General features: G+C 51.2%; 1 protein-coding gene across 2 annotated transcripts; it reads right to left on the bottom strand.

Moving 5' to 3' along the window:
• Window positions 1-651: 651 nt before the first annotated feature.
• On the bottom strand, window positions 652-24,997 carry LOC144726475 (uncharacterized). 2 transcript variants are annotated; one of them, XM_078605214.1, is made up of 20 exons: window positions 24,905-24,997; window positions 17,615-17,725; window positions 16,905-17,033; window positions 15,808-15,905; window positions 13,786-13,811; window positions 13,551-13,589; window positions 12,606-12,744; window positions 11,989-12,154; window positions 11,033-11,310; window positions 10,193-10,361; window positions 9,973-10,086; window positions 9,207-9,556; window positions 8,505-8,530; window positions 7,930-7,968; window positions 7,323-7,461; window positions 6,292-6,436; window positions 5,690-5,856; window positions 5,072-5,267; window positions 4,445-4,476; window positions 652-4,158 (listed from the first exon to the last, which is right to left on the bottom strand). In XM_078605214.1, the coding sequence occupies exons 2-20, from the start codon at window positions 17,721-17,723 to the stop codon at window positions 3,631-3,633; spliced, it is 2,889 nt and encodes a 962-aa protein (XP_078461340.1). In that variant the 5' UTR covers window positions 17,724-17,725; window positions 24,905-24,997; the 3' UTR covers window positions 652-3,630. The 2 variants fall into 2 exon arrangements, with proteins under 2 accessions (XP_078461340.1, XP_078461339.1); XM_078605213.1 differs by lacking the exon at window positions 24,905-24,997 and adding an exon at window positions 18,721-22,054.
• Window positions 24,998-26,818: the final 1,821 nt, after the last annotated feature.

Raw genomic sequence — 26,818 nt, forward strand, 5'->3', positions numbered from 1 at the left:
TTCGTCGGCGACACCCGAGACTGGCGGGAGGCAGCACGCACACAATCCATCAGACCGTCAAGGACCCCAAGTCTCGACTATCCTCCCCGACGAGGACAGATTTTTTTTAATCCATAACCGTCGCGCCTGGTGTCACGTGTGTTTGTGATGTGGAATTCTTCTATTGGCTGCTGGTTTGCTCCTCCATCCCAACTGTGTGGCAAAATAAAAATGTTATCTTACTCCAGCTACAATAACAGGCCAAGCGGTTAATTACAATTAACTTACACACTCATTCTCCCGAACACAGGTGGAGTCCTAAAAGCAATTACAATTAACCGCGTGGCCCGTCATTGCTTTACATGTGACTTTGAGGGCTTTTCCTGCAAGTCATAACAAACATACTCTTACAATACACAGTGTGTGTGCGCGTGCTGGGATTTATCCATTCATTACAATTTGCACAAAGCCACTTTCCTATTACTAGTTAACTTGAAACGACCCAGTCTGAGGAAAGGGACAAAGTGTTGAGATGCAGCAGCTACCTCCAGTATGCGTGTGGACAACATAATCACTCAAACATGTTCATAAAAAAATACACATTGCTAAATAATGCACCGATCACAACAAAAACATACACAATGCAAATTCAATAAAAACAGCCGATGTACATTTTTTTTATGTCATTGCAATGTTTTAATAACTAAAAAGTGCTTCTACAAAAACAACTCGGATTAACCATGCAGCCCGTCATTGTGAGGGTGAATTACATGTGAGATTGTGAATACTTTACTGCATTTCACAGCAAACGCACTCTTAATAGCTACACACTCATGCCGGCTAACCCAAAACTGTAGAACACCGGTATCTCCTGCCCAGCGCGTTACTCCACCTGTGTTCGGGAGAATGAGGCAGTGGTCCTCATCAGTGACATTTGTGGACGTGTTTTCACCACAACATGTGAGATCCAGTCCTTGCGTAAACGTGGCTTTTCGTGGGTCTTTGCAGCACCCACATTAATCACTGACAGGTACATTCCCTGAATAACCACCCGGCCACATAGACCAGATGCACACCCAGGAGGGGTGGACAATAGGTGGACAACAGGGGGCTTTTACCCCCCCCACCCCAACATTTAATGTAACATCGTAAATAAATAATACCCATTTTAATACATTTTATAACATAAAACCTTAATTTACATGCTATTACAATTGATTTGCGATTTTATTTTGTTTGCCCCCTGCGAAATGTTGAGTTGGGTGCAGCACTGGCTGGGAAACACCTCTCTGGGGGGCCAACCCACCTCCACCGCAGCCCCAAGACAATTAGTGTACCAAGCTCAGAGGACAAGTGCAGGCACCTACACGGAAGCGTCAGACGGAGCAACGCACCACCTATGCCGCCCAGAAAGCGCTTGGGCAACCGGTCCCGTGAGGGGTCCACATCCCCCTCCCCCCCCCACGATCATCTGACTGGCCTCCACCGAGCTCACCCGGGGGCCGCAGAGCAGAACGCCACCCTGGCCTAGCAAAGTTAACGTGTTAAGGCCCGGCACGTGGGGGCCACAGGGCACGTGATGATTTGCACCCAGGCAGCTAGGGGCACACCATACCCACATTATCCATCATTAATCTTAGCAAGAAATGTTTAGTAAACGACTGAAAAAAAATAGGTTGGAACCGGTGAACACCAGCCTGTGCATGGAGAAGCGCAGAGAGAGGTTGAGCTCTGTCCTCTCTGATCGGTGCAGGGAGCAGCGGAGCAAGAACACACACATATATACACCAGTGATGACTGTAGGTGCTGCCAGTCTGTACTAAACAAATCTTACCCTACATGCATGAAAATAAAATGCATTCTCATAATTTTGCATAAAATAATTTAGCCCGTGGCATGATTAGAAGCGAATATGTCTCAACATAATACAAATCCCTTCCGCAACGGTACAGCAGTATCTTAATTGGCCAATTAATCAGAATTGATTTGGCTTGACACGTGACACTGTGTAAGTGGTAACATGAATGTAGTCGGCGGTTTCACAGTTGACGCATGCAATTTTCAAACCATTCAAAGTTCGGTTTTGTTTAACTGCCTCTGCCAATTTGTACAGTTGAAAATTAACGCTCGCTCAGAAAAAAAACCAGAGTACTTTACGGGCTCCGACATCACGTGCCCCTAAAGGGCGACGCAATCTAGAAAGTGCAACACCACAGGCCTAATGCTATAGGTTGGTGGGTAGTGTGTGAGAGGTTAATACACAGCGTTCGCGTGGACCGTCTTATTTACAGCGTGAATGATGCTGCCAGTCTGCACTTTAGTTACAAATGCACGTTGCATAATCTTTGACAGGAGGACCAAGTGCAAGGCGCGGTCCTGTGATTTGAACGGGCTGCCTGTGCACGTGTGGGCGCCGAGTGCGACGTTGCTGCGAGCACTTTCACGATTTTGTTCGAATATTATAAAAACTATTATTTTGTACAAGGTAAGGCCCACTGAGATACACAGCTCTTTTTCTGAAGTGACCTGGCCACAAATGACAGCTCAACGAAGCGGCTTATCGTATGGAAATTTATAGCAACCAATTACTCTAAACGTATGTTTTTAAATTTGGAGGGAAAAACCGGAGGACCCGGAGAAAAATCCACACGACCACGGGGAGAACATTCAAAATCAAAAAATATACAGCAGGCGTCAGGGTCCAGATAGAACCCACGACCTCCTGTATACCAGGCAAGGTAGTTAACATCTCCTAGCCACCGTGACGCCCCACACTTGTGTTAACTTATGAATAATGACATTATGCACCACCTGGCGTGAAGGATAACAATACCTCAAATACATCATCATGTGTTATTCAACGGTTTTATTTAACTTCACTTGTGTTTGTCGTGGTCAAATCTTGTAATCAAAAGTTAGTCTACTTCCTGTTGTCCAAATCATAATTTAATTGCCTCCGTTAAAGCAATTACAAATTTTTGTATGGACGGCTTATTAATTATATATATTTTTGTAGGTCAAAAACGCCGCGGGGTCCCTAAACTGTGGAATCGGCTCGCACAAAAAACAGGCGCCGCGTGTCTCAGGCACCATTGACGTTCTTCTCGACCGCGAGTTAAACCAAGTTGTTAATAAAACCGCTGTTTTAAAAAAACTTTTTTAAGGAGTTTATTTTTGGCCTGAAGTCCCATTTTAATCAGCTTGTTATAACATTATGCCTTACCTTCTATTTCTGAAAACTGCAGATTAGTAGCCAATTTGGATCATTTTCGGCAAAAAAAAAATTTCATAAACTACACCGTTCAAGAAGACTTGATTTTTAAATCTTAAACTACACGAGCTTGCATTTACGAGAGAGACCAGAGAAACGATGCATACTCCTGATCTGCCAGTGAAGGCGCTACAGATACACGAGAGGCACTTTCCTACATTTGGTCCAACGGCGGCACAGCCATCATCTCAAACACTTGATGCAATCCTCCGCTCGTGGGGGAAGTGTCTCTACCGACATCTCAGTGGAAGTAACGAAGAGTGCAGAAAGGTCCGTTCCATCCTGTTTCCTTTCGCTGCGGTCGCAGCCCTCCTCCTGAACGGGCGAATGCCTCTTGAGAGACACGCGTCGCTCGCCGAGGGTCACCGAGCGGGGGCCCTTCACCACATGTCATATTGCACATCCTGCGTTGCCTGCGGGGGGGCCTGGCTCGCCAGCGGGGGGTTCCAGTGCAGACCGGGCGACCGCGCCATGGCAAACTGCGCGGGCGACTCGGCCCTCCTGGCCATCTGCTCCAGCCCGTTGGGCCTGCCCGAGGACGTCTGGGTGAACGCGTTGATGTACCTAGGCTGCTGCTGCAGCTGCTGCTGCTGCTGATGGCGGAAGCCCGCAGAGGGGCATTCCGCCGGAGGCTGGCCAAAGTCCGGCGCCGCCGGCGCAAAGCCCTGGCCGGCGTCAGCGCCACCGCCGCGGGTGGCCCGCGGTCGCCCCCCGTCAGAGAGGCCCGCTCCGGCAGTAGGGACGTGGTGGTGCCTGCAAGGCTCTGGGAAGCCGGGGAAGCGGCCGCGGGTTGGGCCCGCGGTGGTGGCGGTGGCGTCGAGGCCGTTGCGCGTCTCCGCGTTCGTCTCCGCGAGGGCACGGCCCTCGTCTTTGTCGCCCAAGTGGCCGTGCTCGGAGGCGTTGGCCACCTGTCGGGAGACACCGCGGGAAGGCGCGAACCTGTCACCAGTTGACATGCTGGGGGGCGTCAGGTTGGTATGTATGTAGAACTTCTTTCGCACAGTACGTAGCCAACCGTGCCGATTGGGAGGTGCGGGGCAAGTGCAGGTTTGACACGAGTTCAGGGCAAGTCGTTTCGCCATCGCGCGCTGCTGGACGGGCTACGGCAACATTTGCTCCCACCGGCCTGCCCGCCTACCCGCACGCTGCGCGATGTGTAATGCGTCAGTGTAGCTTTGTGCCGTCTCCACCTACCGACAGCGCTCGTCTCTCATTGGCGTCCCTCACTGCAGAGGGAAGACAAAAGCAACGTGGGAGGATTAACGCAATATCACAAAAACGGAATGTGGGCAATACGCATACAATATTGGTAAGCACACCCACATAAACATAACAATTAATGCGCAAAACCAAAAAAAAACCCAACGTGTCTAAAAACTACCTTTGAAGAAGGTGCTAGATTTGGGATGTTTGGGCATTTTTTTTAAGGAGTGGAAGCAGACCAGAATGCCCAGTGGAAAACCACCCATTCGCACCAAGGGATTACACCGAAAGGTTTGGAGTTTGTGAACTCATTTGCTGTACCCTCCTGGCCACTTGAGCACCCCAACACACGTTTTTGAGTTGTACAAATCTATGTGATCCACCAACGCTTGCCTTCAAAGTGCACCGCCCACTGTTTAATAACTATAAACAGTCCCTCAACAGTTATGTTATTTTTATTTTATTTCTCACTATCAAAAAGACTTAGCAAGCGAATACAGTTGACAAAGATTCATCACGCAACCTGGGATAACGGTGACTTGGGCCAATTTGCAATACAAGCAAAGCGAAGGGGGCGACGTGTCGCTGTTGGTGACGCGATAGCGTGACGATGCTTACACCGCTTGGCCCTCCACAGCAGGGTGACGTAGCTCTGGATGCTGTTGTCCTCCATGAGGAGGAGGCCCTCTTTGGAGCCGAACGTCCACACCAGGGGCCCCGCGCCGTCTTGCTGCCCGGCAGCCGCCGCCACCTCGGGAGGGAAGCGCACCGCCAGGCCCAGCCCCTCGCAGCCCAGACGCTGGTTCTCCTCCATCTGAGGCCACAAACCCACGCGCGGTTCGCACGGCGGTGCCCTTCGGATGTATGGCGCCAACGCGTGCGTGCATCGGTCTACCGGTAACACACAATTCCCTTAATGTGAACGTCAAACTAGTTCAGCGTTTAGTGTTGCCCGCCATGAACATGCCAATCCAGTCTTGTAAAAATCTGGCTCGAAAGAAGTTAACCCACCAAATGCACAGGTTCCCAATATTGGGGCGACGACCTCCTGCCGATGGGGCTGCGAGAGTGTCTCGGGAAGTCACGGTGACAACCGGAAACCTCGCCAACACAGGGTTGGGATTCTCAGCACGGTGAAGACGTTCGGCCTGAAAAGCTTAGCAAGGCCCGAGTCGGTGGCTAAAGACTGTGCCGACAGGGAGCAGGTGGTGGCGGATGAGGGAGGGAGGGACTTGCCAGCTGCTGGATGCGGAGGAGGTTGCGGCGGATGGTGCTGGACGGGCTGTCAGGGGTCACGGGAGGGCAAGGCTCCCTCTCGTCACGGCCACAGGGGGGCGGCGGCGTAGCCACTGCGGTGAGACCTGGAGGCTCGCGGGCACCAGCGGTGGCGTGAAGCAGCTTTGCTGTAAACCGTAACGCACGCACAACGAGGGCGACGTTGTAACGCAGAACGTGGGTGTTGTTTGGGAATTCTGAAGAGGGAAATCCCCGCTCACTCTAGCACTTAAGAATAATTTGCTCGAATTATTCATTCCTTCGATCATTCTTCAATACCCTCGAGTCAAGACTCCCTTTGGAAAACACGGGACGAGCAATGGCATCAACATGCATGGCAAGGCCTCGTTCAACACCGTCAACATTAATGAGCATTGGCACTTCATTCAAAACATAGCCACCTCAATAAATTTTACAGGGCGTATATGCCACCCCTACGTAACACATGGGGGTTGTTCCATGTGCCAAGTGCTTGGAATCGCAGGCAACAGAATTATCAGCTGAAGGAAATTACATTTCCTCAATCTATTACCAAGGGGCTTGGGCCATCACGCAGTGCTTGCCTTTGGCCGAGGGGAGGGGGCCCATCTTGGCTTTGCCCTGACCCGCGAGCGGCGCGTGGAAGTTCATCTTCTGGAAAGGGCTCTTGTCCCTCACGCCACGCGTCTTGGCATCGCCCAGCGCTCGTCTGAAGTTGCCGATGAAGTTCTACAACAAGGCGGCCACGCACGCATAACACCGATTAGCACACATAACACCGCTTAGCACGCATAACACCGATTAGCATGCATAACACCGATTAGCACGCATAACACCGATTAGCACGCATAATACCGATTAGCACGTTCCCGCAAGAGAGTTCTATTCAATACGCAAGTGCATGGTTGGTCTCGTCAACAGGCACATAAAGATTCGCAGATTCGCCAATTAAAATCGACTCTTTCTCTCATGACATCAAACTGCGTGCGTAAGAATTTATATTTTACGACTTGCGCAAACGATACACAAACGGTAGGCTAATGTTACACTGGAGCTAATAATGCAACTGAAACCGCATTAATAGAACAGAAAAAAAGCAAGAACCGATACAAACGACATGGCACCGATGCGCGAGGGAGAAAGGACATTTCACTCGTCGGTTCCACCTGAGGTGGCACAACTTTAGCGGTTCTAATTTCTCAGCGTGGCCGATGACAGTGAGGCTATCCAATCGTTTGCTCTCATTCGTCGTGCAAACAAATTGGCTCCCAGACGGAAGAGTCTACTGCAGGGACCTCAGCACTTGGAAACCGTGCGACGACGACGACAACGACGACGACGCGGCTCGGTTAACAGGCGGCGCCCGAGCTGCGACTACAGAGGCTGTCGATGCCAGATCGGCCTCATCAGCAAATATTCGTAGCCACAGAAACGAGCCTGACGGAAGACAATCATCCTCGACTTGCCGGAGAAAATATACATCCATGGTACTGCCGAGGGTGTGCCGCTACCTCAGGTGGTACCCATCGGCAGCTCCTGCGAGGGTACGCACGGGTGCATGCCGTCGTCTAGACGGGGGCCAGCCCTGGCGCTGGCGACCGTGCGTGCCACTCACGTAGGCGTGCTGGTAGGGCACGCCGGCGCGCTCGGCCGCCTCGGCGATGAGCGCGTTGCCCTTCTCCTGCGTGCGCATGCCGCGGTACAGGTAGTAGTAGACAAGGACGCTGTTGTACTTGGGGAAGCGCTGCAGCTTCCTGCACGGGAAGACAAGCAGTCACGCGACCGCGAAAAGACCACGAAGCTTTAACAACGCAACCAAGCGCCCCCAAAATGCCAGGGGGTTTAAGGGCCAGGCTTCCTTTAAGTCGTGATGCAGAAAAACAAGAATGTTTAATGGGTACTACAGCTTTTATTCACAGCTACAATAGATGAATTTGTCTATTTTACATATATTTTCAAGAGATTAAAAAATTAATGAGCAACGACATCATTACGTTCCAATACCATGAACCTCATAATCGTACGATATATATTCCAAATTTGGCAATCAGAGTCATTCGGGCCCGATGCAGGCACGTGGGTGAAGCAAAAGCTGTGCCAGACAAGCCCAGCCATTACCTTGCCAGTTATTTTTTTTCATTCCGACTCAACATGAGCCCAGTACAAAGCACCGGTCACAGTATGGGGGGGGCGGGGGGGGTGGAGAGGAACAGAAAACTCACTTGGCCAGTTCTTTATTTGAGCGCAGATCAGCGAGGAACCTGCATGCACACGCAAGAGAACCCCACACGTTCGTCAAAGACGCCGTGGCCTTAAAAGGAAATGTATTATAATGGACAACGTTTCAGGCAATGGTCCTTCTTCCGGAGAGAGTGGATGATAAGAGTTGGAGACTGCTGAGAATTACGTGATATAATTTTTTTCCAATGGTCAGCTTTAAAATGGGCATTTTTATAGTTACACTAATAGTCTGCTATTGCTTAAAAGATAAATCCTTCAATAATAATAAAAATATATCTTAATTAATAAACCCATATGTATTTAAATAAATAAAATGTTGCTGGCACACTGCATCGTACAAGGAATGTTAGACATCGTCTGTCAGCACGCCTGCTCAACAGTTTACCATCCAACTTGGCTGAAATGACCAATCGTTGCAAACACTCATTAACCATATATTTACGTCACAATCGGTTAGATGAGGATCAATAGTTAATAATAGTGTGTATTGCTTAGCACGGTGAATGCAGAAAGAGATAACAAAGTGTGCTTTTGGTACTAAAAATAGTCCACTCACTTTTCAGGACTTGCCATGTCCACCATCTGTATGATATAACATGCAAGAGACACTGTCAAAATGCCCAATGTATGTTTCAAAAGCATGACATCCATTGCATTCAACACCACATTTCGTGCGTTACTTCTTACGTTATTTAAGCGTTGCAAAACATGTACAAAAAAATGTACACAAAGTGCTGTGTGCACTCAGTTGCGTAAAAAATTTATTTTTATATATTGTCATTTATTTATCCAAGAGAGCTTGCCAAGCCTCGTGCCGAGTGCTTTGTGTGGCAGCAGAAGACAATAGCACCTAAGGCCTGCACAGATGGGTTCACTACTCGTTTACCATACTAATAATAATTTGCATTTAAATAGCGCTATTATCACGCTCGCTGGTTAATTCGTTCATTTGAACTCCACTTGCGAAAGCACCATCTGTACACGAGCGATGGAAGGCACGTTCCAGACGACCGGCGCAGACGCACTGCAACCCTCCACAGCTGCCACAGCGTTAGTTTGTATCGCTTCCAGCGTTGGCGTCGAGCGCTAACGCAGCACGAGCGACGAGAAGTACGGACCGTTAGCCCGTCGCTGAGGTAACGCTGCCGTGTTACCTCTCCAAAGTGCTGCGTGTATAACAAGCAGACACCCCCAACCAACGCCGGCTCGAGAAATATAATGACGGTAAAACATCGATGGGCGCTCGGTGGGGACTTGCCGTTGCGCAGGTCTCCTCTGCCGGTCGTGAGCAGGGCCGTTTGCATGGGGAAGCCACCACTCCCGACTGCTGCTGCTGCTGCTGCGGCTGTGGTGGCTGCTGAGGCTGTTGCTGCTGCAGCTGCTGCGGCTGCGGCGGCGGCTGCGGCTCGGTTTCGCACGGTGGGGTATCGTCCATGCGCTCGTCCCCAATGCACGGCACGCCCCCGTCGGGCTCTGGCAGCTTGTCGTCGGCGTACCCGCCGAGGCACGGCCAGCTGTCGTCCGCCAGCGAGCAACCGGCCGCTGTCACCACGTCGGCCTGCTGTGGCGACTCCGCGTGGGAGCTCTCCGACTCCGCCGTGCGGCTCGCTGCACTCCGCGCCCCACAGTTTTGTCAAAACATTTAACATTTTCACCTTTTTCTGTTTTATTCGGTGCTCATTTGCTTCCCCCTGCTTCGGATGCGTTTATTTCTCTCCCAAGCTGGAGGCAAAAGCCCAGCAAACAAAAAAAACGGCTGTCAAATAATAACACTCCAATTAAGATGAAATACGTTCAACTGCAAAGCACTGGGGTGGAAAACACAAGACCTTGCAGGCCCAATTCTTGTGAGCAGCCTTTTTCCAATTTTGTCAACGACTGCTTACATTCCGTAAAACAGTCCGAGAAATGCATTTAGCACGAATATCACTATTGCTGAAACAACCCACAATGCGGCAATTATGCAAAAAAAATATTTTTGCCGCCACTTTGCGATGAAGGCCTCTGAACGAATGCTGGCTTACCCTCCGCATCCGAAGGCTCCTCCCTCTCGCCCCAGCCATGCAGGGCCTCAAAGCTCGAGTCGTTGTGAACGTCTGCCTTCCCGGCGCCGTCGGGCCAGTGTCCGCTTGGCAACCCTGCGAACAACGCGGCGTGAGCAGCCTTCCCTCCGCCGCTACCGGGCCACGAGGCCAAGGGGCTGAAAGTGCGGCGGCGAGTGTGGATCGGAAGACATCGCTGTACCCTGGCTCTCGGGCTGCGCCAGCTTCGGGGGGACCGACTGGAATGAAGAGGCCATCGTGGCGCCGGTGCCGGCACCAGCGCTGGGGAAACCCGTCTCATACCAGTTGGGTTCCCTCCGCACGCGCGTCTTTGCCTGCCCCAGCACCCGCCGGAAATTGCCGATGAAGTTCTGCGAAAACAAGCGGGAGAGAGATGAGGGAAGGAGGTAGTCCGGTTGGCCCAAGAGGGGAGCACCATGCCAGAGTATTCAGCCGGCACCACTGAAATGCCGAGTACAAAGATCAAGCAGCCACCGGTGATTAAAGCAGGTTCTGTAGCATACCGAGTTGATGCCTTCACAAACACCCATCGTATTTAATTCGGTTTTTCCACTTAATTTGGCTCACTCCATGTCTGGGGAATTAAAACCCGAGGTTTGAGTCAAGTGAGACGAACACCTTTTGCAGGGCATACACAGGGTCTGGTGCCACCGGCGTGGATCGAGAGGCCCATTGAAGTGGGCGTGAGAGGCAGCCTTGTGAAGTCATCGTCTTGGGTCACTGCGACGCGAGGTGTCAGAGAATGACCCGTGGCAGAAGAGTGACCCCGCCTTTCTGTCGAGTGGTTATTTGACCAAAAGTCACCATGCTGGTGAGTGCAACAGCCTTGGTGACGGTGGCTGGCTTGGGACCAGTTCAGATATCACTCGCAATCGATGTTAACCGTGGCCGGGAAGTGAAAATGCTGGTCACTCGATTTAAAGGCCGATGGGGTCAACCACCGCACGCACCCCCCACTTGTATTGCAGTGCTCAATAAACGAAAGCGCCGACACGTGTCCCCGCCTGTGCGTGCCGCTCACGTAAACGTGCTGGTAGGACATGCCGGCCCGCTCGGCCGCCTCGGCGATGAGCGCGTTGCCCTTCTCCTGCGTACGCATGCCGCGGTACAGGTAGTAGTAGACCAGGACGCGGTTGTACTTGGGGAAGCGCTGCAGGTTCTTGACGTGCTGGAAGATCTCGCGCGGCTCCTCGCCGGCGGGCTCCTCCCCCCCGCCGCGCCTCTCGTCGGGCGGCGGGCACGGCGCCTGGGCGGCCGCGTTGCCCTCCGGCGCCCCCTCCCGGCCCTCGTCCGCCGCACCTGACCCGCGGCAACAACGGGAGATTCAACTTACGGCGGGAGGAGACCCGCAGCCCCGACGCGTCTTGCGTCGTAGGCGTGTCCCCGGGTTGTATCACCCAGGCTGCCCGACACGCGAAATTGAAGCGTGATGAACGAGAAAAAAAATACTTCAAAAGTTGCTGTAAAATGCACAATTACACGTGAAAGTGCCTTAACTCAAGAGTGCATTTTGTGGCCCAAGAGCAATTTGTACCGACCCCGGAGTAATGATGGCCTGGGTTAACCCCCCCAAAATGGGATTTGAACTCGCAACTTTTCCAATTGCGAACCGTTCGCTTGACCGCCGAGTCAGCGAATCGGTTACTATTGATGTATTCACGTGCGTGGGAGTGGCGGCACAAACATCTATAACGCCACGCCTAAAATTCATTTCAGCTTTTTTCTTTCTCTCATCAATGAAATCTTAACATCCCGAGGCACACCGAGGCCTGGCTAGTTACGCATCTACAAGATACACTCGGTCTTGGTTCACGCCTTCGTTTCACGTGCGCGCTCCCAACTCTACAAGCGGACGCAACAACGCCTCCTGCGATGCGACGCGCAGAGCTCCGTCATCGCCACCGCCTCGTCGTCCGCACGGCCAAAACCAAAAATGTATCGCAGAGCCGCTTTAAAGCCGGCGAGCGAGTGGAGCACCGGGCTTGCGGGCGGCGTTGGAAGCCGACGGGGCTGGCGGAGGCCCCGGCTGTGCCGAGTTGAGGCTGAGGTCCAGGCTGGCCAGCAGGTCCTCATCGCCATCCCACACTCGCGGGGGTCGCTGCTTCGACTCTCCCCTGGCCCGCCGGAAGTTCCCGATGAAGTTCTGAGTTGCAGTGGGCAGGGGCGGTGGGGGTGGGGAAGGGAAGGAGGTGCCGCGTCAGGGCACGGGGAGCCGTTGCAATTAACGCACGTACGGCTGTTGGGTCTTGTTTTATAACGCTTTCCAACAGACATTGACGCATTGGCACTGTCCATCTTTCTCAAGCCGAGGTGGAGACCGGGGGCTGGTGACGAGGTGGAGACTGGGAGTCGTGATGATTGTGGGTCATGACGAGGTGGAGACTGGGAGTCGTGACGAGGTGGAAACTGTGGCTCGTGGTTGTGCTCGGTCATCTCGTGTGACTCGGAAACATCATTATCAGCGAAGATTAACACACTGCGGGTGGAGACCTCGCCAAGAAACCGACGCCACCACCCCCACGCACTCCTGCGACGTAACGGCCCGACATCTCGTCTGCGCATGCCGTGTGGTGTGTAGCGGCGCAGGCACTCACGTAGACGTGCCGGTAGGTGACCCCGGCGCTCATTGCGGCCTCGGCGATCAGCGGGTTGGCCTTCTCCTGCGTGCGCATGCCCTTGCACAGGTAGTAGTACACGAGGATGCGGTTGTACTTGGGGAACCGGTCAAGCACCCTGAGGATCACACGCACACAACGACAACCCCCACTCAAAACTAAACTAGAAACTATGTTTATTTTACCAGGTAAGGCCCACTGAGCTATGTAGCTCTTTTTCAGAAGCGACCTGGCCACAAATGATAGCTCAACGAAGTGGCTTATCACGTGGAAATGTCTTGTAGCCAAATACTCTAAACGCGTGTTTTTAAATGTGGAGGGAAAAACTGGAGGGGAAACAGGCGTCAGTCAGAGTGGGCATTGAACCCGCGACCTCCTGTATACCAGGAGAGGTAGTCAACATTTCGCAACTGTGGCGCCCACTCTTAGCTCTACAAAAGTTTACTCGGTAGAATGCAAACCTGAAGCGGTTAGGGTTGATAGACGATTCAGCGCTCACCGATTCACTCCAATCACTCGCTCACCGGCGGTCAATCGCCGGTAATGATTTGTTTTTGATACGGTGCCATCCTTTACACAGGGGCATCTCGTAGCGCTTAACGTCACAACTCATTTGAAAGGGCATCTTCAGTGGCAGCTGTCCCAAGGTGACTCGGCACCTGGCCTATAAGTGGGCAATAGTCTGCCAGTAATGGGCGATGATTTCAATCCATAATCCCAATTGAGTAATTGCGGGACATTTGTATAATTTGGCAAATTTGTACCATGGCGTCGGCACACAATGGCCTACTCATGATATCGCTATTACCGTGCGGTTACAGTTTCTATGAACGCCGCTGACGTTGTTGGCTAAGTAACCGCACCAGATGTTCACTGTAGGCATCTGCGTACGAGTGCAGGTGTTAGAGGCAGTGAGTTTCTCACTTTGAGATGTCTTGAAGCTTTGGAATCACAGACAGGAATCTGGAAACAGATAGGCTTACAGAGTTAAATCTAAATTTATGTACGTATGTTGAACTTCTTTCACACCGCACGAAGCCAACCATGCTAATCGGAGGTGCGGGGGAAGGACAACGAAACACAAGATAAATTGTGTTCAATGCTATTTTTCCAAGATATGGGTGCAATGCATTAAAACTATAAAAATGGGATCACTTACTTGTCTGCGCCTCCAGTGGCTTGGCCCTGAAAAAAATAAGATTCTTATTTTACAATTGTTTATCCAAGAAAGTCCCAAGATACTTGCAGGAGGGGGGAGAATATTGCGATGTGTAATTCTAAATGAGTAATTTGTAGGTCATTTTTCAGCATGTGGATGTTTAGGCAATACCAGTTACATTAAAACCGGAGACCCTGTAGGAAACCGATGCACAGAACGGGGGGAGAACACACAAACTCCACGCAGAAAGGTGCCAAGTCAGGAATCGAACCCAGGCCCCTTGCTGCTATGAGGCACAATTCTCACCACTGCGCCACCATCCTGCCACCCACACATCAAGCGACATCCGTAAATACTCGCTTGCCATCCTGAGCGCTTGGTATCCAAAGTTTCACAAGACTTACGGAATCATCAAAGTATGAAAAAATAAGAATAGGTTTTACCCTTTCTAGCCAGAAAACAGAAGGTGTGAAGATGTTCAAACACCAAATAGAAACGTTTTGCAAGGAATCACGTCTGCATTAACCACACGTACTTGTGGTGAACATGCAAACATACATGCTCTGATAATGTATGGTATTTTCTTCGAAACTGATTGGCCTCGTCTCACCAATGTCAGACCAAAGAACGCCAAAAGATGAAGAGTGTTTGAATATCTTAACAGCTCTTGTTTTACTGTCAGAAAGGGTAAAACCTGTTCTTACTTTTTTCAAACTTTGATATTGGCAAAAAGGTCCCACTTAGAAACAATGAACTTCAAAATATAGCTCTCATTGTGTAGATGCATACCTAGATTATGTGTCTCTCCGTATGCCCCGCATACATTTCACAACTAATATCCTATGTGTTTTAACGTCAATGAAAATTCATCATGCGAGCAAACCCATGTCGACGTGCCTGACCGCAACTTGGCTAATTACTCATGAATGAAGATTTAAATCAACGCCTCTCAACCCCGTGGGTCGTTCGATCGGCGGCTGTAGGCTGCGGCCTGGGCACCCTGCTGGGGGAAATTTCAAACGTGCGCGAGGAATGTCAGCATCATGCTGCGGTGACGAAACGCACATACACAAGGCAGAACAAATACCTTCGGAACATCGTGTTCACTAGAGGCGTGGACATGTGGTCTCTCTCTTTGTGTTGTGGCCTAAATAACCCTAAAGGGGTGGGGGCCAAGGAGGCTGGGGGGGGGTGTAACGAGGCCCCTGTGGTTTTGATGGGACTGGGGGAGGAGGAAACAACCTTTGAGGACCATGGTTTTAAACTATAAACTATTTTTATTTTACCAGGTAAGGCCCATATAGCTCTTTTTTAGAAGCGACCTGGCCACAAATAAGTCAACGAAGTGGCTTATCACGTGGAAATTTATAGCACACGACCACAGGGAGAACATGCAAACTCCAAATATACAGCAAGCGTCAGGGTCGGGATCGAACCCACAGCCTCCTGTATACGAGGCGAGGTTGTTAACATCTCGTCGCCGTGGCGCCCAACTCACGCCGCACAACCCGGGTCCCGCAGGGCGGCACGCGTCTTAGTCTACAGCAGTGGCTCTCAGGAGCGCGGTCACAGACCACCGGTGGTCCACGACGGTCCTCCAGGTGCTTCCCGGTGGCTGCGATGCAAATGCAGCTTGATCCGGAAATAATGACAATGTTGAAATGTAATTTTTAAAAACTAAGTTAGGCAAACTACCCTGATTAAACTACCCTAACCCTAAGATATAAATGCCCCCGCTAAAAATAAACCTTAGAGCTGCGAAAATTTTTTCATTCCGGTAATATGAACAGTTTTGTACGACTACTATTTAGAGCGATAAGTGAATGCACCAGGGGGGTGGGAGGCTGGCTGGTCCGCGGGGTCACCACAAGTTTGAGAAACGCCGCTCTACAGAATAATGGGCGCTTAGTTTTGCGTGCTGCGCCTTGCTCTGGACTTGCACGGCTAACCTCTCCGCGGACCGCGCGGGTCTCCGGTGCCGCGTGGACGCCGGCGGGCGAGGGCGCCGCGCACCGTACCCACCTCGTCCTGGGACACCTCGCCCGAGTCCAGCACGTCGGGGCCCTGGTACCAGAGCTGCTGCTGCTGGTCGCACGCAGGGCTGGCCGCTCCGCCAGGGTCTGCGCCACACACGCGCACAAAGACAAAGGTCCCCTGTATAGCCTTAATAGACTGCTGGGGCAGGCGCTGTTTGCGAGTAGCACCTTTGAAGGCCGGCATGGCACGCGAGGGGGTGTGTGGCCAGCAACACGCCCGGCCGCCTTTGTCTCTTGAGTGGCGAAGTTTACACACCGCACCTGGTACTCATTTGAGGCCGAGTCGGCCTAGGGGAGGCCCAGGACCAGTTCAGAAAACCGTCAATGGTGTTGGCCATGAGCGGGAATCGAATACGGGTCATCGGGTTCGTAGCGTAGCACGCTAATCGCTACACTAACCGCTCCCTACACGCACACAGGCGCGCACACACGCACCATGAAACAAAGCAGGCTTCTATACCTTGCCCATGTCCCCATACAATCGTCACTCAACACGCCCGTCACCATTCATTTAAGCTTATGCTTCACATAACCCGGGTAAACCCAACGGCATTAAATAAGCCACGCTTTTTTTGCGGAGCTACTTCTGGCTACGCACATGAAATATGACGCTTGTACATTTTGTGTAAGCACAACCCTTTTACTGATAATTACAAGACCCCTTGTGGCTACAAAACCAGCTATGCAGCTTAGCAAATGACAATGCACAGATTTACACAGCCTTCCGGAAAGATTGGTAACAAAAAACTTTAAAAACAAATATTTATTGAACAGAGCAACGTCACGCTTCGCAGCAGTGCGTGTGCTGCAATACGACGGCGCGGGTGATAAGCGTGCACACCTAACGCACCCGTCCGTGCGGTTTCTTTGCCGCACATTTCTTTGTGTGCAGTTAATTCCCCAAACAAAACGAAAGTCCCCTTCACGCACTGGCCCATAAGCTTGTTGGTTTGCTCGTGAATGTTAATCTAACATTTTTTTGGTAAATCACCGAGCTATGAATCTAATTTCGAGCGCCGACACTGGGCAATTCATCTTACGGGAACAGATGCTCCGTGCCAGCCAGGGAGGGGTATGGCTCACCCGCAGCGTCGCTCTGGTTGTACGTTCCGTCGCAAGCGATTTCCACCTTCAGCCAGTCGACGTCCAGGCCCTGCCCGTCTTGCTCACAGAGCACTGCCGACGGGTTTCCGGGCAGGCACGGCTCCCTGACTGTCCGGGGAAGTAGGAGAACACGGTAGGTAGGAGAACACGCCATCGGGGGTCAACGCCTGCCTACTCGCAGCCGGCGTGGTCATTCAACAACTTCTCAGATGCCCAGCCCCGCGTGCCCATTCTAATGGTAATGCAATTTGCACAGCTGCACCACTCTCAGTTTAACCGTCACAGCCACACATGTTTGACATTCTGTCTTAATCTTATTACATTTTCATTCCATTTGTGCTAAGGCCGTCACGTCACGAGTATTTTGAACTCGCAAGGAGCAGTAGCAAACCGTGTATTAGAGAACAGTCCACAGTGGGCACTTTTATTCCCATATTCACCGACACAGGGAGAACCTGTTACAATAAAAACCAACGTTTTAAATAAAAACACCACTGAAATTTTGCCGAAATTAAGTGACGAACTAAGTGCCAATGCGACGTTTTGTTCTTGTGCAGTCATTTGTGACAGTGTTGACACCATAAACTGGCGACACTTGAGAACACGGTTTATTCATGGGTAGCCAAAACCCGCATTCAATGGGACCCCAGAGCTCCGAGCCGTGAGCCACGCAGCCACCCCACCCTCACCTTCCTCAGACTTGACAGGGACGGTGGACCAAGCCTCCGACTTGATGTGAAGCTGCGAGTCTTGGCTCTGCCGCGCGTCGGACGGACGGCGCTCTGTCCTGTCCTCCATGGCTGACGGGAGACAACAGTCGACGGGGCAAGACTGTGAATAAACATCGCTCTGGCTGGAGCACTGGGTGGAACGGACGATAGTAGGAATACGATATCGCTGACCGTGTTACGATTGACCAGCAGGAATAAGTGCATTTTAATTGATTAAATAGACTGTATCACAGTTGACATCACCTCTCCCGTGCCTTGTAAACGGCAAAAAGCAGTCTCTTTGTTACCATATTACACATATCAGAGCTACAATTGATGCCAAGGCCAGCTGCTGCCCACGAACATCTGATTGTACACGACAGACAATGCTCACAATCACGGCCCCTTGAATTCAAATATACTCGAAGATTGCGCAGAATGCACTGGAAAGGGCATTCACACACCACCCAGAGCAACTCTAGGGGTCACATAAAGGCAGCGCTCCCTCCGATTACAGCACTGTACTAATCACCGCGTGCGGAATAAACGAGCACGGCACTCACGGCAAGCGACCACGTCGCCCGTGCAGCGGGGACAATGATTGGCCCACTGTGTGCATGCAACAGCCTATACTTAAGGCTCAATTTGTTATAAACACGGACGTTTAAGAGGGGATGTGCCCGGAATACAATATGGACAGTGACTGGTATTGGACGTTAGGCACACACGTTGCGCTGAATGCATGTGCACGGTCGCCGTGTGCATTGTGTACAAGTCAATGGAGATTACGAAAAGAATAATAATGGATTTGGTGTTTTATGTTGTCAAATGTATTCAAGGGAAAAGTGAACATTTGTAGTTTTACGTGTGCTCTTTAATAAGACGGTTGTATTCCTTGTTAGTAAACTACGAGTTGTGTGATTCACAGCTGTTTCTGAACAACAGCAACATAACGTGGAGTTTCTCCTTCAACACGTGGTTAAATAAGGGACGTCAAGAGACACATGCAACAGGTGTCATTCGTGACTAAGTGGCACCGACTGACCCACAGCGTTGCTGCCAGACTAGGTGCCCTTCGATGTTACCTGGGGAAGTGAAGACTTGATCAAGGTCACGGAACAGGGCCATGTGTCAAACAAAGATTAATATCCCTCATATAGCCTTAACAGACTGTTGGGGCAAGTGCTGTTAGCGAGCACCCATGAAGGCCGGCACGTCACGGGAGGGTTGGGTCGCTAACACCACGGCCAGCCGCCTTTGTCTCCCCAGTGGCGATGTTTACACATCGCACCAGGTACTCATTTGAGGCTGAGTCGACCTAGGGGCGGCCCAGGACCAGTTCAAATAATCATCACCGGTGTTGGCCGTGAGCGGGAATCAAACCCGGGTCGCCAGGTTCGTAGCAAAGCGCTCTAAACGTGACACTACCGCTCCCCACATGCATGTCAAACACGCATGTATACATGTATACAGATACATACAGGACAAGTACATCGACAAAGATCCCCCACATAGCCTTGACAGACTGTTGGGGCAAGTGTTGTTTGCGAGCACTAATACACACAGACGCATACATATCCTTACATGAACGCATATGGAACAAACTAAAACAAAATCACATTTTGGTGACCTGAGTCATGTAAATGAGACTGCCCTCGTCTCTTCCGTGTTCTCAGCTGTTTAAACAAAATAAACATTAAACTTGGAAACGATAATAAACTTGAAGCTAAGGAATGCCCGTCGACTGAAAAAAAACACTCATAGCTCAGTGAGCTTTACCTGGAAAAATAAACGTAGTCGAGTTTAGGTATATTTATTTATTCAGTAATTTGCTCACCTTTCATATACTTTGCGCTCGTACCGTTCATTTTTGTATTGTTTTGTTGTTCTAAGTTTCTAACTCCGCCCCTAATAAAGATTCAGATTCTATAATGAAGGGAATCTGAATCTGTAGTATAGAAGTCCGGTCGGGGTGGATCAGGAAATGGAATGGTAGCTACATTTCTTAAACCCCTCACACTGACATGAAAAGCCAACACTATACCAGAAGGTACATCATGAATGTACGCGTTAAAAGGTTAACAGGGAATTACGCGCAGCCGTGCTTTGTGGAATGACAGGGCTGGATTGCAACAAAAAAAAAGTTAAACCAGACAAGATTAACGAATTCATAATAAAGGTTTTGGGGTTAGATGGCGTTATTTATAAATGTGTCACAACCCTCCACCACCCGACACGGCCAATCAGTAAAAAATGTGTCACGTTGACAAAAGACAAATAGTTCACTACTTTAGCGCACCGCCGGTGTGTTGAAAAGATTAACGAATGACAGCTCATATGTGAAGCCTCATTACCCCCAATGGCGCGGGGTTGACTTAACTCACAAAACCAAAGTGGAATGATATGGAACAGCAGCTGTTTTCTATGGCATGTCATGCCGAGAATACCGCACTAAGATAAAACAGCCGCCATTCACCACTAAGCGACGGCGACGTTACCACAGCGAGTGTGCCAGGATAGGTGCACGTCTAAGGCCACGTGAAGGGTCAAAGGTTGGCTGGCAGGAGGTCACAGGACGGACCCCCCCCCCCCCCCCCAAGGTGCAGCGCATGAGCTGAGAAGACCGCCTGCCTGGACTCCCGAGACAAAGATTCACAGTTTCGCGCACCACCCACCGTAAGTTAAGTGAGGCTGTCAGCGAGCCTCTATTAAGGCCAACAGTATCCTCAAAGTGCACCTAGCCTGGCACTGCCCACGAGTTGTTTCCACCGAGGTCGACCTTGACACCACTGGTACCAGTCATCGTGAATCGGCTCCCAAAGCCTCGCGTGCCACATCCAGCCCGTGAAACTCGCATTCACTTCCCTTATCCCCCCCCAACACAACCACTCGCAACACGGATCAGCCAGCTCTCGTCTCGCTCTATGCCGCGCCCGTTTATCCACCCTCTCTATCAGGGATACAACACACACACAAGACAAAGATAAGACAAAGAACCTCCCCCCTCTCGCCTTTAACGCACCATTAAAGTGCCGCTATTAAGACGACCAAGCACACGAGGGGAATGGGTGACCAACGCAACACCCGTCCGCCTTTGTCTCCCCAGTGTTGTTCACGTTTAACACACACGGGGTTATACTCATACGATGGGGTTGTTTGGTCGCGAGGTTGAACGCAACTCGGGGGCATCCGCCGTGTCGAGGCGTCGCGGTGCAGCGCTAACCGCTGCGCCACCACTCCCCACGACACCAAAGACAAAGACCTCCCGTATAGTATTAACAGACTGTTGGGGCAAGTGCTGCTAGCAAGCACCTATGAAGGCCGGCACGGCACACGACGGAGTGGATGGCCAACACCACGCCCGGCCACCTTTGTCTCCCCAGTGGCGATGTTTACACACCACACCAGTTACTCGTTTGAGGCCGAGTCGACCTAGGGGAGGCCCAGGACCGGTTCAGATAATCGTCACTGGTCTTGGTGGCCGTGAGCGGGAATCGAACTCGGCTCGCTGGGTTCGTAGCGCAGCGTGGCGCTAACCACGACACTACCGCTCCCCACACACACCGTACAGTAACACACAACACAATCTGGCTGTAAGCCTGACGATACCGGTTGTAGTTGCTGGCAAAACGTTCGTACTCAGGTTGTGAATGTTGTGGCTTTGCTCTCCAACACACAGCCGGTGTTGCTGTACTAGTGACGAATTGACACGTTCTGTTTACGTGATAATCCTTACTAGTTTGCCGTGTCGGGTGGTGGCGGGTTTAACGACACATTTATAGTTACGCGATCTACCCCAAACAACCTGTAACTATGGATGATATTGCTCGCGAAAGCCTACGTGGTGTTAAACACACAACACACACGACACACTCACCTACTCACACACAACACACACACACCTACACTCACACACAACACACACACCTACACTCACACACAACACACACTCACCTACACTCACACACAACACACACTCACCTACACACACACCACACACACTCACCTACACACACACCACACACACTCACCTACACACACACACAACACACTCACCTACACACACATACAACACACTCACCTACACACACACACAACACACTCACCTACACACACACCTACACACACACTCACCTACACACACACCTACACACACACTCACCTACACACACACACAACACTCACCTACACACACACCTACACACTCACCTACACACACCACACACCTACACACTCACCTACACACACACCTACACACTCACCTACACCGACACACTCACCAACACACTCACCTACACAACCACCTACACACGACACACTCACCTACACACACACCGACACTCACCTACACACACAACACAACACACTCACTCACCTACACACACACACACAACACAACACACTCACTCACCTACACACACACACACAACACAACACACACTCACTCACCTACACACACACACACAACACAACACACACTCACTCACCTACACACACACACACAACACAACACACACTCACTCACCTACACACACACACACAACACAACACACACTCACTCACCTACACACACACACACAACACAACACACACTCACTCACCTACACACACACACACAACACAACACACACTCACTCACCTACACACACACACACAACACAACACACACTCACTCACCTACACACACACACACAACACAACACACACTCACTCACCTACACACACACACACAACACAACACACACTCACTCACCTACACACACACACACAACACAACACACACTCACTCACCTACACACACACACACAACACAACACACACTCACTCACCTACACACACACACACAACACACACTCACTCACCTACACACACACACACACACAACACAACACACACTCACTCACCTACACACACACACACACACAACACAACACACACTCACTCACCTACACACACACACACACACAACACACACTCACTCACCTACACACACACACACACAACACAACACACACTCACTCACCTACACACACACACACAACACAACACACACTCACTCACCTACACACACACACACAACACAACACACACTCACTCACCTACACACACACACACACAACACAACACACACTCACTCACCTACACACACACACACAACACAACACACACTCACTCACCTACACACACACACACAACACAACACACACTCACTCACCTACACACACACACACACAACACAACACACACTCACTCACCTACACACACACACACACAACACAACACACACTCACTCACCTACACACACACACACACAACACAACACACACTCACTCACCTACACACACACACACAACACAACACACACTCACTCACCTACACACACACACACAACACAACACACACTCACTCACCTACACACACACACACAACACAACACACACTCACTCACCTACACACACACACACAACACAACACACACTCACTCACCTACACACACACACACAACACAACACACACTCACTCACCTACACACACACACACAACACAACACACACTCACTCACCTACACACACACACACAACACAACACACACTCACTCACCTACACACACACACACACAACACAACACACACTCACTCACCTACACACACACACACAACACAACACACACTCACTCACCTACACACACACACACAACACACACTCACTCACCTACACACACACACAACACACACTCACTCACCTACACACACACACAACACACACTCACTCACCTACACACACACACAACACACACTCACTCACCTACACACACACACACACAACACACACTCACTCACCTACACACACACACACACACAACACACTCACTCACCTACACACACACACACAACACAACACACTCACTCACCTACACACACACACACAACACAACACACTCACTCACCTACACACACACACACAACACAACACACTCACTCACCTACACACACACACACACACAACACACTCACTCACCTACACACACACACAACACAACACACTCACTCACCTACACACACACACACACACAACACACTCACCTACACACACACACACACAACACAACACACTCACTCACCTACACACACACACACACACAACACACTCACTCACCTACACACACACACACACAAAATACACTCACTCACCTACACACACAACACAACACACTCACTCACCTACACACACACACAACACACTCACTCACCTACACACACACACAACACACTCACTCACCTACACACACACACACACACAACACACTCACTCACCTACACACACACACACAACACACTCACTCACCTACACACACACACACAACACAACACACTCACTCACCTACACACACACACAACACAACACACTCACTCACCTACACACACACACACACCACAACACACTCACTCACTCACCTACACACACACACTCACTCACCTACACACACACACACAACACACTCACCTACACACACACACACAACACACTCACCTACACACACACAACACACTCACCTACACACACACACAACACACTCACCTACACACACACACACAACACACTCACCTACACACACACAACACACTCACCTACACACACACCACACACACACACACTCACCTACACACGACACACTCACCTACACACACACCACACACACACACTCACCTACACACGACACACTCACCTACACACACACACGACACACTCACCTACACACACACACGACAATGTTGTGCAGGAGAGGGAGGGGGGGGAGCTCACTAAACACGGCGCCCGCGAATCGCCATTCGACGGCGTCGACCCCGAGGCCAGCCTGGGCCGCGCCCACCGCGCGGTGCCACAGACAGCACGAAGCGTGCGCCGATAAACAACAACAACACCAACGACAACAACAACACAACAACGACGACAACGACGACAACAACAACAACACCAACGACAACAACGACAACAACAACGACGACGACAACAACACCAGCGACAACAACGACAACAACGACGACAACAACAACACAACGACGACGCGCCCGATGCCAGCGGCCTCAAGTTGACGACAATGCCCGCGATGCACGAGCAGGACGTGAGGGGGGGGGCAGCTCGCTCCACCATTCCCACCAGCGCCACAAACACGTCCACGTGTCTCTCGCCTCTTGGAGACGAGGCAGAGAGGAGAGAGAGGAGAGACGGAGAGAGACGAGAGGGAGGAGAGAGTCGCCGGCTCGTTACCTGCAGCAGCAGCAGCAGCGAGCGGCCGCGGGCGGCGAGGTAAATAGTAAATAAATAAATAACCCTCGCGGGAGGCCCCCGCCGGAAGTTGCGGAGCGTTTGCCCCCCCCCCCCCCCTGAGTGGAAACTCGCCGCCACGCGCCTCGATTTCGTTCCGGGTTCCGAGGGGTTTCTTTTACAGGGACCACGTGCGTCGATAACGCCACGCCCTCGTGTGTGTATGTGTGTCTGTACGTGTGTGTGTGTGTGTTTGTGTGTACGTGTGTGTGTTTGTGTGTACGTGTGTGTGTGTTTGTGTGTACGTGTGTGTGTTTGTGTGTACGTGTGTGTGTTTGTGTGTACGTGTGTGTGTGTTTGTGTGTACGTGTGTGTGTTTGTGTGTACGTGTGTGTGTGTGTTTGTGTGTACGTGTGTGTGTTTGTGTGTACGTGTGTGTAGTGGGGAGTGGTAGTGTAGCGGTTAGCGCGCTGCGCTATGAACCTGGCGACCCAGGTTCGATTCCCGCTCACGGCTAACACCAGTGACGATTATATGAACCGGTCCTGGGCCTCCCCTAGGTCGACTCAGCCTTAAATGAGTACCTGGTGCGGTGTGTAAACATCGCCACTGGGGAGACAAAGGCGGTCGGGCGTGGTGCTGGCCACCCACCCCCTCGTGTACCGTTCTGGCCTTCATAGGTGCTCGCTAACAGCACTTGCCCCTACAGTCTGTTAAGGCTATACGGGGGATCTTTGTTGTGTGTTTGTGTGTACGTGTGTGTGTTTGTGTGTACGTGTGTGTGTGTACATGTGTTCATTCCATCCAGAAAGTCACCTGCAGCGCCACACGCCCACACCTATTACCATCATTAGGGGAATAAACGGTGATCCAATCTCCTACCCCCAGGAACAGGTTTGCAGATTTGCTGAGCATTTCTGTGAGGTCCTGGGGGAGGGGAAATCCCTCCACATGGAAAACATCGTGGGACAAAGTGGGGATGACCCTGCTGAGGCTGCGGTGCCTCAAATATTGGAGTAAGTCGCCTCCTGTGAGTGGCTGGCTGAGGTGCCATCCGTTGAGGAAGTACTGAAGGCGATCCAAAGTCTGAGACCAGGAAAGGCACTGGACAGAGATGATCTCCCAAGCGAAATGCTGAAGGAGGGTGGCGTTTGTGCACAGACTGCCCTACATGACATCATAACAACAGTCTGGATCACTAGATAGGTTCCGCAGGATTGGAAGGATGCCCTGGTGGTCCCCCTCTTTAAGAAGGGGGACCGCACAGACTGTAACAACTACAGGGGCATCTCACTCCTCAGTGTGCCGGGAAAGGTCCTGGCAAGAATTATTCAACATCGCCTTGCTAGGCACGCAGAGGAGAGGCTTGTGGAGCCCCAATGCGGTTTCAGGAAAGGGCGATCCTGCACAGATGCCATATTTTCTGTCCGTCTGTTACAGCAGAGGTGTAGGAAATTCCAACAAGACCTACATCTCTGCTTTATAATGAGTACCTGGTGTGAAGTATGAGAATCGCCACTAGGGAGACAAAGGCGGCCGGGCCTGGTGCTGGCCACATATCCCCTCGCGTGCCGTTCCGGCCTTCATAGGTGCTCACTAACAGCACTTGCCCCTAGTCTGTTCAAGGCTATAGGGGGATCTTTGTATTTGTGTGATTGCGTGTGCCAGTACTGTGCCAACTGGCACAGTGGGGAAGGGGGGGCACAGCTGGTGGTGCATCTAAAGGTCATCTCAGTCCACCCGTGGCACCTGCAGGGGATGTCCCGAGATCTCCTGCACCTAGCCTGGCACAGTAGTGGGTACAACAGGTGGTGCATCTAAAGGTCATCTCAGTCCACCCGTGGCACCTGCTGGAGATGTCCCGAGATCTCCTGCACCTAGCCTGGCACAGTAGTGGGTACAACAGGTGGTGCATCT

The sequence above is a fragment of the Lampetra planeri genome, chromosome 23 (assembly GCF_965212315.1).
Source record: "Lampetra planeri chromosome 23, kcLamPlan1.2.h2, whole genome shotgun sequence".
Lineage (NCBI taxonomy): Eukaryota > Metazoa > Chordata > Hyperoartia > Petromyzontiformes > Petromyzontidae > Lampetra > Lampetra planeri.

Bases quoted from the DNA above. Each gene is read 5' to 3' on its own strand.
- LOC144726475 (XM_078605213.1), bottom strand. From the start codon at position 18,763: ATGGCCCTGTTCCGTGACCTTGATCAAGTCTTCACTTCCCCAG. The intron at 12,155-12,605 runs GTGAGTGCCTGC...ACTGCAACTCAG, and splicing joins TCACCTACCGGCACGTCTAC to AACTTCATCGGGAACTTCCG. The intron at 10,362-11,032 runs GTGAGCGGCACG...TTGTTTTCGCAG, and splicing joins TGTCCTACCAGCACGTTTAC to AACTTCATCGGCAATTTCCG.